This window comes from Salvelinus namaycush, chromosome 1 (assembly GCF_016432855.1).
Source record: "Salvelinus namaycush isolate Seneca chromosome 1, SaNama_1.0, whole genome shotgun sequence".
Classification (NCBI taxonomy): Eukaryota; Metazoa; Chordata; class Actinopteri; order Salmoniformes; family Salmonidae; genus Salvelinus; species Salvelinus namaycush.
This window is the reverse complement of record NC_052307.1, coordinates 26,052,765-26,065,309: the sequence shown is the minus strand read 5'-3', so window position 1 is coordinate 26,065,309 and position 12,545 is coordinate 26,052,765. Positions and strand designations below refer to the sequence as shown.

At 41.4% G+C, this 12,545-nt stretch overlaps 1 protein-coding gene across 2 annotated transcripts in view; it reads right to left on the bottom strand.

The window, feature by feature from the left end:
• Window positions 1-6,167, bottom strand: part of LOC120021019 (transcription factor 7-like 1-B) — a 51,549-nt gene extending 45,382 nt beyond the window's left edge. For both annotated transcript variants that reach the window (XM_038964705.1, XM_038964763.1), the window contains exons 1-3: window positions 5,257-6,167; window positions 5,005-5,077; window positions 4,761-4,888 (exon numbers count right to left, since the gene is read on the bottom strand). In XM_038964705.1, coding sequence (XP_038820633.1) covers window positions 4,761-4,888; window positions 5,005-5,077; window positions 5,257-5,442 — 387 coding nt within the window. In that variant the 5' untranslated portion in view covers window positions 5,443-6,167. The remainder of the gene's footprint in view (window positions 1-4,760; window positions 4,889-5,004; window positions 5,078-5,256) is intronic.
• Window positions 6,168-12,545: the final 6,378 nt, after the last annotated feature.

Sequence of the window (12,545 nt, the reverse complement as noted above, 5' to 3'; positions counted from 1 at the left end):
CTATAGCAGAGCAGCCACAGAACCTCCCCCGATGCTCGTTCCCTCAACCACCCCTCCACCATTGGGACTGCAAGGTTAGAGGAAAAGGCAGTGTCCTACCTGATGAAAAGACTGCTCCACACAAACACTGTTTGCTTATACAAGGAGAGGTCCTTTTATTCAATAGGACAATGCCACTGTTTACTTGTCTTTGTCTACCCATTTTTAAACACCAAAACCATCAGCAAGGCTGGAAAAATGAACACGTCAGTGAAGCATGCAATTGTAGTAACTGACATGTTCAGACATAGTAACAGCCCTATTTCAAAGCCCATGATTGACTAGAATACATGCATTTGATTTAGTTGTATTCAACTGACTTTAGCCGACATGACGGACACCTCTCACACAAGAGGTAAATCACTGTTTACTGACAACATTGTACAAAGGGTGTCCCTTTAAAAAAGAAAACAATCTTGACTAAAATATAATAGGGCCGATGAACATTGTAGTCTGGAACAACTCCTCCAGCACTCGTCACTGAGAGTTCTTAATTACATCTACACTAGGCCTAAAAACAACACCGTCTGATATTCTACCTCACAGGGGACAGCCTCCTTGGCCCTGCACCCATGACAAAAGTCTAGTAAAACGGATTTCCAAAAGCAAAGTTCCTCCTGAACCCTCAGCGGATTACAGTGGAATTTCAGCTCAGAACAGCCACTAAATCAGTTATGCTTCTCCCTCTAGGGATTTGTGTTGTGCTGAGCCAAAGTGTCTTACCATTGCTCACGATAGGGTTGTCATATCCACATTCTCAAGTTTTCCCTCAAAACAATTGACATACAATACTAGATTAAACCAGAAACACTAAAAGAAACAAGGCGTATTCTGAGAAAGCATGGTGGTCTCTTGAGAAGCCTCTGTAACTGCTCTCTTCGTCTGGACATCACACTACTTCTTCTAAAACATGGCATATCAATTGATTGAAAATGCCCATGTATTATCATAGTATCTATATTACTGGGGGAGGCCAGAAGGGGGAGTTGTCGACAACATTGTCCCAGAGACAGAGAGAATGCACCTTGGGGAGAAAAAGCAAGACTTCCCAAACAATTCCACCTAAAGGTTAGAGATTTAAACATTCACTAATTACTACTAAAGTTATGATACATCTATTACGCTTGTTATCAATTGGTTGGTTCAAAGCAAGGGAGACCGTGTTGTTAATGTACCTTTACTGCTCCAGTATCTGTGTTTACATTCCTTATTCTAATTCTGAGCTCTGTTTTAACTGAGCTCGAGAACAGAATATTTGCAACACCAAACTACTGTATGAAACTGATTTGAAATTGAAGACATGCTCCGGTACTTTGGCAACTAGTAAATATTTTTTTAAACCTCCCGCTTTAGGCTGGGATGTGCCAATGTGTAGTTCATACATGCATAATCTATGAGCAGAATTACAGTTTTACCTCAATTAGCCACAAAATCCCTAGTTTGAAAGCAACATTTACTCCCCCAACGTGGGCCTGCCCCCTAGCAATTCGAGTTTCAGCCAATGAGCTTCAGCCCACAAGCTTCAGCCCACGCAATTTGAGTGACTGCTAGTAAGATGCACACACAGTAGAGAGAGAGAGAGAGAGAGAGAGACAAATGATGTGGTGCACATATCTGCACATTTGTGACGTAGTATCCAATTTTCGGGGATCACTTTTGGCTTGTGGGCGCTACTTTCAGAACTAATGGCTAAAAAGTATACAAAAGTACCGTATAATATCTTTCTGCCCTTAATTCATTTCTGCCCAAATCTGGAGCAATGCTGTCAAACTCAACAAGACTAATTATCTACTATGTGAGCCTGTATAGAGACCTCAGTCACACTCTCCAGCTAACTAACCAATTAGGAAACCTTGAAGGTATGTACAGAGCAAATGTTACTGTGGAACTCATTAGTTTAACAAACTTGTTAACCCAATGTTTGAGCAGAGACCAGTGACAAGTATTCTCTATTAAATGCAGCTGTATCCAACTTGGCATAACGGTTCAAAAACTGTCATTGTAGGCTTAAAAGATGATACATTATCAGATTATTCGAATTCAGAGCATTTTCTGTTAGATCCCAGGCAATGAGTTTTATTCAGCTCAATGGGGCAATACCAGTAAATGTGCAGTTTAGGACTACTTGTTCAGTAAATATCCTGAGTATTCCAGCCAGCCATTGTCTCACTGTAGTTTCTCTACCATGGTGGTGCTGATTGACAGAGTGGGCTCAATACATCCCATTGACCTGATTCTGTCCTCCTCATGTCATTAAGGGGATATAGCTCCAAATTGGAAAGGCTTAGAAGGAATGTGGATCCCTCCCTAAAGCGTATAACATTGAGAAAGAAAACTGACAGCTATCCTAACTAACTTTTTGTTTAAGAGTTTGTTTTTCTAAACCAAATCAAAACCATGCGGCGGTGGAGCTCTAGGTCCCAGCATGCTTTGTGTGAGGGGTCAATGAGGAACAACGTGAGTTCAAGACAGGGTTAAGTAAAATGTACTTACTTATTATTTCGCTAACTCAACATAATAAATAGGCTATTTGATCACAAGTTCTGCTAAAATACCAAGTGCTGTAAGGAATACAACATGGAAGGTTATTAGTAAATAGGGCCTGGCACGTTTGCAAAAAATACCCAGATTTTTTCTGATATCACTGACCTTGGATAGGATTTACATTTTGGTCAACTCACACACAAAAAAAGAGGAAGTGATGAAAAACATCAAGAAGGAAGCAGTGAGAAGGAAAATATTGTATATTTGTCCACACAATTAATATTTTTGTGACGTGAGAGAGCAGCATGGATTGCTTGCACAAACATGGACCATACAACATTTTGTAAAGAAAATTATCTTAATTTGAAAAACTTTTTGAAATCTCATTGCCAAATTCAGGCAAGGAGTGTACAAAAAAATGAGTATTGCTCAAACCATAGATCGAAGGAACCGAAATTAAAGCAAGAATTGGAATAGATCTAGATAATGTCCATGAGGATGAAAATTAAACATGGAAAAAAACACAGGCATGCTAATTAAATGCAACAATTATGCTAATTGCCTATCCCTACAAATGGCTTGAGGAACAAAAGAGGATCTCCACAGTGGTATGCAACTTGTGTGTAGAGAGTAGCCATTTAGTTAATGAGCCCCAATGGAGACCTCCAATGAAGCCATCAAGCGCCTGATCAGAATAACAATGGTCAACAAACGCCTCCCTAATTGAATGGAAGGTACAGGGAGGCAGGGAGAGTTGGTATGGAACAGTGAAAAGGAGGCAGGGAGAGTTGGTTTGGAACAGTAAAAAGGAGGCAGGGAGAGTTGGTTTGGAACAGTGAAAAGGAGGCAGGGAGAGTTGGTTTGGAACAGTGAAAAGGAGGCAGGGAGAGTTGGTTTGGAACAGTGAAAAGGAGGCAGGGAGAGTTGGTTTGGAACAGTGCAAAGTAGGCAGGGAGAGTTGGTTTGGAACAGTGCAAAGTAGGCAGGGAGAGTTGGTTTGGAACAGTGCAAAGTAGGCAGGGAGAGTTGGTTTGGAACAGTGAAAAGGAGGCAGGGAGAGTTGGTTTGGAACAGTGAAAAGGAGGCAGGGAGAGTTGGTTTGGAACAGTGCAAAGTAGGCAGGGAAAAGCAGAGAAAGAAAGAGGGTAATTGCTTTTCACTGAAATGCTTGACTGGTCCCATCCAAATCACTGTCTTTTCAGGGTGAGAAGGACTGGGGGATGGAAATTATCTTAACAACAACATTATTTCATTAGGTGGTATTTTAATGACGTTTGCACTATTATTTAGTTGATAATGATGCACATTATTTAATTGTGAATTATATACACAATGGATAGCATACAGATATCTAAGGTAACAAGTTATATTATTTCTTAAAAATATATATTTTATGCAGAAAACTTTAATTTGCCCGAACAAGCAGGTCTCAGTATTTTTTTCATAATATGCCACACAACCTGGAATACATTGTGGTATATGGAAAATTACAGTAGGCATAATTTTAAAGAAGAAAATGACTTTCTAAGTCATGGGCATATGATTTTGGGTAAATAACTGGGCGAAAACACATTTTGACAGGACAGTCAACTCCTGAAAATAAGCACATTCAGGATGACAGGTTATTGGACACTACTGTGGCCACCTACATGTTTTGCTTAGGTCTCTTGACTGCAACATCTGATGATGCCCTGTGCATAAAGTGTCTGTTTGTAAGAGTACATGTTGGCTATCACCCACAAGTTATCATTATTGCAAAGTTTTCCTTCATACTTATTGTTGAATTTGGGCTCTATGGAACATTAGATGGGCTTTGGAATTCATGGTCCTCAATGTAGTATGTACTTAGTACCTAATAAGTTGTTAACCACCCGAATGCCACAGCTTCCGTTGAAGAATCACATTTACAAAACACTTTACTGCTCATATTTATCATAATCACTTCTGCCTCGAAATAAATAGACCAACACATAGATAAATCATGCACTTCATCTGAATTAGAGATCGAGCCTAAAAATGTGCAGTTAGTACCCTACAGAAGGCTGACAGGAGGAAAAATATCCCAAAAGAACAAAGAACTAGTTAGCCTACTCCTTGAGAGGCCACTCGAAGGGAATATGGCGGTCTGGTTGTGCATAACCAATTTTTACACATGCCTTCAGTGGAAAGCAACGCGGATAACTGGCAACACTGAAGAGTAGCCTACATTGTAGATTCGTTTTGTTATGGTCACTCACCGTTCTTGCGCTAGGGGAGAGGGCCCCATTGGATAGGTAGGGGTTGGTAAGATCTGGGATCATAAGAAACGGGTACCCAGGATAATGGGGACTCTTGAAAAAGCCACCATCTTGCTGTCTTCTGAGTGCTGCAAGGACAGAGCATGAATATCAGTAAAGAGAAGGGACATCACATACATATGAAATGCATTAAACAATAGTAAAGCAAATGTAACAATGTAGCATTGCAAGTGACAGATTTTACCTTCACTAAAGTAATCCCTGGTTTTCTCGTAACTGTCCAAGTCTGGTCTTGGTTGAGGGCGCCGCTCTGCTTGCTGACAAGGACAGAGGCACACACAGAACAAAAAGGGGAAAACATGTAATAGTAGTCTACTTCAGCAATAGGCTATACCAAAAAATATAATTTTTAAATGGGCATGTAGTATAAAGCCTATAGGCTATAGACACGCGTTTGCAATAGATCAGACTTCAGATCAGCATATAACGGCCTTACCTCGGAGTCTGACGAGCTACTGTTGTTTTCCGATTCGTTCACTAACGAAGACTTCAGATCATCCAAATCCCTCTCCGCTGATACATTTTCGGATATTTTTTCCTCTTGCTCGCCTTCATCTTTGAATGATATCATTTCATCGTTCGCCCCCAAATCATCACCACCACCTCCGTTAAGTTGTGGCATTTTGCTGATGAAAAAGTTTCTCCCTGATAAAGTTGACAAGAATGCACGATCGCTCCAACAAACCGAAATAAATCGTCTATTTGCAAAGGGGGGGACCGTCCAGTTTGTGCACTAGAATAAACCCAAAACTGACCGTGTGAAAAACAAAATGCCACGTTTTCACATCTCCATTTTGATATACTGAATAATCTCCAACTTTTCCATGATGATGACCTCTCCAATAATCCACCAAATGCAACTGTTTTAATTTCGGCGTCAATAGCCGGATAAAGCAACTTCCCAGAAGTGTCTTCTTCACTCTACCCAGTGGGTTAGTTGCAACCCACTCTCCCTCCGTATGGGTGCTGAAGAATGCAACTTCGATATTCTTCCCGAGACGCTCACAGGCAAACAAACTGGGCACGAACCAATTTAAATTCAAGGATGACGTCCAATTTCACTTCCTAATATCATATGTGAGTTTCAATTCGACAGGCAAAAGATGAGTCTTATTATAAGCATGGAAATCGAACCACAGCTATTGCTTTCTTCGCAGGACACTCTCGTTCAGTCAAGAGTTTCGATCAAAACTATATTTACTTCGAGGAAGTTTACCTTTAATAACCGACCTTCGTATGTTCTTATATTAACTGTCAAATGATATCCGGTGCCAAATCTATATTTTCGGGTAGGTAAAAAAAGAACCCTCTTTCCCTCCACATTAGCTAACGGGGAATGCGCTTAGAAACTACTTGGTTGTTCAAGTGTAAGAAACAGCGCAACTTGTTCAGAATGCAAAGGAGGAGTTAACGCTGAAAAACGACACTTCATTCACCATGTAGACGGGTATGCTTAAAGGAACAGTTTGACCATATTACACATTACAACGTTACCATTCATATGGAAATAGTATCCTGTTGTTTCAACATCAGCAAGATATCAATGGTTATTATGTGACTAACAATGCTTCCAAGATCCATGACAATGTCAACTAATAGGTCTATACTTTAATTTAAATCTTTAAAATTCAACGTAGCCTGCCTGCAGTAGCTACTTTTTGTTGTATCTTATTTTTAGGCAAATTGTTCTACGAAATAGAGAAAGTAATATTCATAAACATTTGTTCCAGTGGGCACTTACTGACAGAATTTCACTTTCTGACAGAGAGAGAAGTCGGGGTTTCTATCAAGCAGACCAAATATTATGATATGATAAACCTATACAGTAATCTTTAGAAATACCTAATCCTCCAACAACACTGTATTTATTTTATTTGTGCTGCTGATGGATACAGCAGCACAAAGAAAATAAATACAGTATCCAGCAGCAGCACCTCATGCTCATGTCATCCCATGCATCCCTGTCTCCTGTCCAAGATGTGAACCCAGCAGCAGCACCTCATGCTCATGTCATCCCATGCATCCCTGTCTCCTGTCCAAGCTGTGAACCCATCAGCAGCACCTCATGCTCATGTCATCCCATGCATCCCTGTCTCCTGTCCAAGCTGTGAACCCAGCAGCAGCATGCAGGAACCATGTTGGGCTGAAGCCATGTGATAATGACAGGCTCAGAAAAAAGAGTCTTAATTACACGCTGCCATGCTAATTGTGTGTTGGTGTGTTCCTGGAACAATACACTTGGAAAGGCAAGGCCCAGCAGCATGGTCTGTTAGCAGAGCTTCAGGTTCAGTTTGGTAATGAAATCCTCTTGTTATGAGGTTGGATCTCCAGCCCTCCCACCTAGACAGGACTGTCCTGGCCATTGCACTAACCCCAGCTGCATGATGCCCTCTGCAGTGAGTTGGGGCTTTTGGAGATACCATCGAGGGGAATCTACATGTGTGATGTTGACTAATAAACAGGGACGACGCCAACACGTATACACACTCCAGCTAATATAAGGAGAAATAAATGATTAAAGACATGTTTCTACTATACTTATATACTTCCAAAGAGGTTAGCTATATTCTCAAAGATAAATAGATTGCTTTTTAATTTTAATGTAATAATTTATTTTAAATCCACCTCCCCCTCTGACCATCACCTATTACGAATCATGTCTATATCTGTGACTGTCAGATGAGTTCAGAAATGTGGCAAAAGAAGAAAAATTGTCAAATGATACCTGTCACTGTGCATTAATATTCTAGTACCTGTTTGTCGCATGCGATCTTTCCCTAACCCTGGAAATTGTGCATTTTTCTAAGCTCAGCATTATATACTGGTGTAGCCTAGTGCATTTAAGTGCACATCTGTGAAGCTGAAGCTGACCAATTAAAACTTTATATATTCATTTCAACTCTATATAGTCATTTTTTCCCTGCATGGAATCTATGTACAGCATCTATTGATAAGTACTGAAAATAAAAATGGTGAAGTGTCATTGAGGAAGGGCATAAATGATTATAACTGTCAGAAAGGGATCTGTCTGATCATCTAGTTGAAGTCAGAAGCAAGTTTCCCTCATCTGAGGCACATACTTCACTCTCTTGCACTGGCTCTATGCACACTCACTGGACTCTACCCACACACATACTACACTGACACTCCAACACACACAAACTACATTCACTCACACACACACAAAACACACACACAAACACATACATACACACACACACATGCATATTGACGCCACACTCACATAAACACACTTTCACACTGTTTATTATCTATCCTGATTGCCTAGTCACTTTTACCCCCACCTATATGTACTGTACAAATGACATCAATCACCTCAACTACCTCGTACCCCTGCAGATTGACTAGGTACCGGTACTCCTTGTATATTGGCTCCCGAGTGGCGCAGCGGTCTAAGGCACTGCATCACAGTGCTAGAGGTGTCACTACAGACCCTGGTTCGATTCCAGTATCACAATCGGCCGTGATTGGGAGTCCCATTGGGAAGCTCACAATTGGCCCAGCGTCATCCGGGTTAGAGTTTGGCCTGCGTAGGCCGTCATTGTAAATAAGAATTTGTTCTTACCTGACTTGCCTAGTTAAATAAAAAATAAATATAGCCTCGTTATTTTATTGTGTTACTATATCCTTTTTTTATTTACCTACTTTTTCTTACTTTTTAACTGCTTTGTTGGTTAAGGGCTCGTAAGCATTTCACCGTTAAGTCTACACCTGTTGTGTTCGGCGCATGTGACAAATACAATTAGATTTGATTTACTGAATGATTCATAGTAAACAGATCTACAATATTGTTCTGGAGGAGTGGCACAACAGAAAATACACTACATGACGAAAAGTAGTGGACACCTGCTTGTCGAACATCTCCTTCCAAAATCATGGGCATTAATATGGAGTTGATCCCCCTTTGCTGCTATAACACTCTTTTGGGAAGGCTTTCCACTAGATGTTGGAACATTGCTGCAGGGACTTGCTTCCTTTCAGCCACAAGAGCATTAGTGAGGTCGGGCACTGATGTTGGGCGATTAGGCCTGGCTCGCAGTTGGCATTTCAATTCATCCCAAATGTGTTCAATGGGGTTGAGGTCAGAGCTCTGTGCAGGCCAGTCAAGTTCTTCCACACCGGTCTCGACAAACCATTTCTGTATGGACCTCGCTTTGTGCATGGGGGCAATGTCATGCTGAAACAGGAAAGGGTATTCCCCAAACTATTGCCACAAAGTTGGAGGTACAGAATCCTCTAGAACAGGCCTGGGCAACTCCAGTCCTCGGGGGCCTGATTGGTGTCACACTTTTCCCCCATCCCTAGCAAACACACCTGATTGAAAGTAATTGCATTATTAACTGAGGATCATGAATAGTTGATTATTTGAGTCAGGTGTGTTAGATGGGGCTGGGGCAAAAGTGTGACACCAATCAGGCCCCTGAGGACTGGAGTTGCCCAGGCCTGCTCTAGAATGTTATTGCATGCTGTATTATTAAGATTTCCCTTCACTGGAACTAAGGGGCCTAGCCCGAACCATGAAATACAGCCCCAGACCATTATTCTTCCTCCACCAAACTTTACAGTTGGCACTATACATTGGGGCAGGTAGCATTTTCCTGGAATCCGCCAAACCCAGATTCGTCCGTGGGAGTCGGACTGCAAGATGGTGAAGCGTGATTCATCACTCCAGAGAACGCGTTTCCCCTGCTCCAGACTCCAATGGCAGCAAGCTTTACACCACTCCAGCCAATGTTTGGCATTGCGCATGGTGATCTTAGGCTTGTGTGCTGCTGCTCGGCCATGGAAACCCATTTCATGAAGCTCCCGACGAACAGTTATTGTGCTGACGTTGCTTCCAGAGGCAGTTTGGAACTCAGTAGTGAGTATTACAACTGAGGACAGACGATTTTAACACGCTACACGCAGCACTTGGCGGTCTCGTTCTATGAGCTTGTGTGGCTTAGCACTTCATGGCTGAGCCGTTGTTGCACCTAGACGTTTCCACTTTACAATAACAGCACTTACAGTTGACTGGGGCAGCTCTACTGACTCGTTGGAAGGGTGGCATCCTATGACGGTGCCACGTTGAAAGTCACTGAGCTCTTCAGTAAGGCCATTCTACTGCCAATGTTTGTCTATGGCGATTACATGGCTGTGTGGAGATTTTATACACCAATCAGCAATGGGTGTGACTGAAATAGCCGAATCCACTAATTTGAAGGGGTGTCCACATACTTTTTTCTATACTGTATAGTGTACATTTGGAGGGAAGAAAACTTTCACCATCATCTTCTCTTCCATGCCCACAATTTCTTTCTCTCCGGCTTTTCATTCATTTTTTTCTCTTATTCTTTTTTTACTCTTGCCCTCTTTCCTTTTGCTTTTACTCTTCTTTCCTCATGTCCTCCCTCAGCCCTCCCTCTTCATCTTTCTCACCAAAACTCCTATGGACTTCTGATCCCCTTCTTTTCTGATGCAATCTGACAGGCTTTTATCTGTTTGGGAAAAATATCATTGATGTTGTCGACCGCGTGTCAGCATGCAGATGCTTGATTGACAATCCAGCAGAGTCTCCAAGGGCCTCATTAGAGCCCCACTCCCCATGTGTGTGTGTGAGTGCGCGTTTTGCACATGCGTACCATATCACTATGAATTGCAGGTATGGTGATCATGAACAATAGACCCAGCTTAGAGTTCCACACACGCAGATACATTTTTGCTCCAAGGGCTACATCCCAGTGTCTTCTTGCCCTACTGCATCCCCAGCACATAACACAAAACATTTTCCCCATGATGCACAGAAAACTCTTGCTCTATTGTATGTCCAAATGGATAACCTAACCACAACCACAATACTTACTCCTACCGACTGTTGGTGCTTACACAATTTTTCAGGCATAGATTATTTTACACAAGTCAATTATCATGAGGAAAGGTACAAATGATTTTCTTTGTTTTATCCAATTATTTTCAAGGATTTCAATTTCTAATTGAAGGGCACCTTGCATCACATGACATAATAGTCCTTTGACTCCTTCCAGAGTGTGTGGTGTGTGTGTGTGTGTGTGTGTGTGTGTGTGTGTGTGTGTGTGTGTGTGTGTGTGTGTGTGTGTGTGTGTGTGTGTGTGTGTGTGTGTGTGTGTGTGTGTGTGTGTGTGTGTGTGTGTGTGTGTGTGTGTGTGGTGGTTGAGCAAGCGTGAATGAATGTGTGTATGTGATTTTGATCCTGTGTCCCAGTAGACATAATTACCTTCATTCACACACCACACACTTATGAAGGATTTACCCAATCAAATATTTAATTAATTAATTACAACAACATAGATTTTAGGTCTTAGATCCTCCTGAACCAAAAATCTCCAACACACTGACAATTCTCATGGATGCATCAATGTCACTGAGCTATGAAGTACTACTGCTGAAAAACATGCTGTTATACATGTAAGAACCAAAAGCAACACACTGCGACATAGCACTTATACCTGAATGATGAAGTGAAAACTCAAGGGAGTATACAGCAAGGTAATGATTAATACAGTAGTGCTTCATTAATACGTACTATATATTCTTGAATAAAATTGAAGGCTCTTTAACCTATTACAGCACTTCTACAGTTGATAATAGAATCCCTCTCTCTTCTAAATATCCACTCTTATCATGTTTTTCTATTTCTCATTTTCTCCATGTCTTCCTTGTTAGTGAGGGATTCATTTGAACTGGGAGCTCATGAGGGGTCAGGAGAGATGCGAACAGCCACAATCTTAGCCTGAGGGCAGATCGACTGGTGGCCAGAAAATGTATTCAGAGGGTGCTGTCCCTGCATCTGCCTTACTTTGAAGTTGTTCTCTCAACTCTGGCTTGTCTTACGTGACTTTATGCCCATTTTTTCCTTTCTGGAGAGAGAGAGAGCGAAAAGAGAGAAATAGAACGAGTGTGTGTGTGTGTACGAGAGAGGAAGAGAGAGAAGGGGTGGGATACTCTGTGCCTATCTAAATTCAAGGTCATTCTTTTATGTTTTGCCGATCTTCACTCAATCAGTTTTCCATCAAAGTAATGTTTAATTCAGAGCTAATTCCGGCCTCCTAGTCACGAATTTGCCTCACTGTTTTCTAGGTGCTCTTTTCTCTGCTCTGATCTGCAGTGTTATGTTGAGCACATTATGGCATGCAGAGCCCAGCTAGTCACTGTGACATGTATGTATGGCTGGATAGAGACATGTCAGACTCCACACTGGCTGTCCCCTCTATCTCAGTCCTTACAGGTTCAAGTCTCACTCCACTGTCCACAACTTCAAAGCTTTCCTAAATGTACATGTTGATCCACACATGAACATGACACATGTTTTATTAACCCTTAGGGCCATTCAGTGTGTCACAAATTGAACAATGAAACCAGTTAGCAACTGTGAATATAAAGCAGGTTGAACTTATTCAACTGGTTTCACAGGTGGAAAAATGATAAGTTGTTCTTTCTGTCATACTGATCTTTGATTTGATTTACTTCAGAATGTACAAGTTCTCTCTTCAAGTGGGATTTTTCCGTAACACCTTTATTGTTATTCAAAGATCTTGTTTATTAGAATTGTTGCTGGAAGTTACTCAAGCATTTTCTCTTTGTTATTCAGAGGCAACCACATATTTTTTCCACTTCATTGAGAATGTTTTCTGATGTTTTGTTGATTGACAGGGCTACCCGCAACTCATACAGCCATGTCCCCATGTT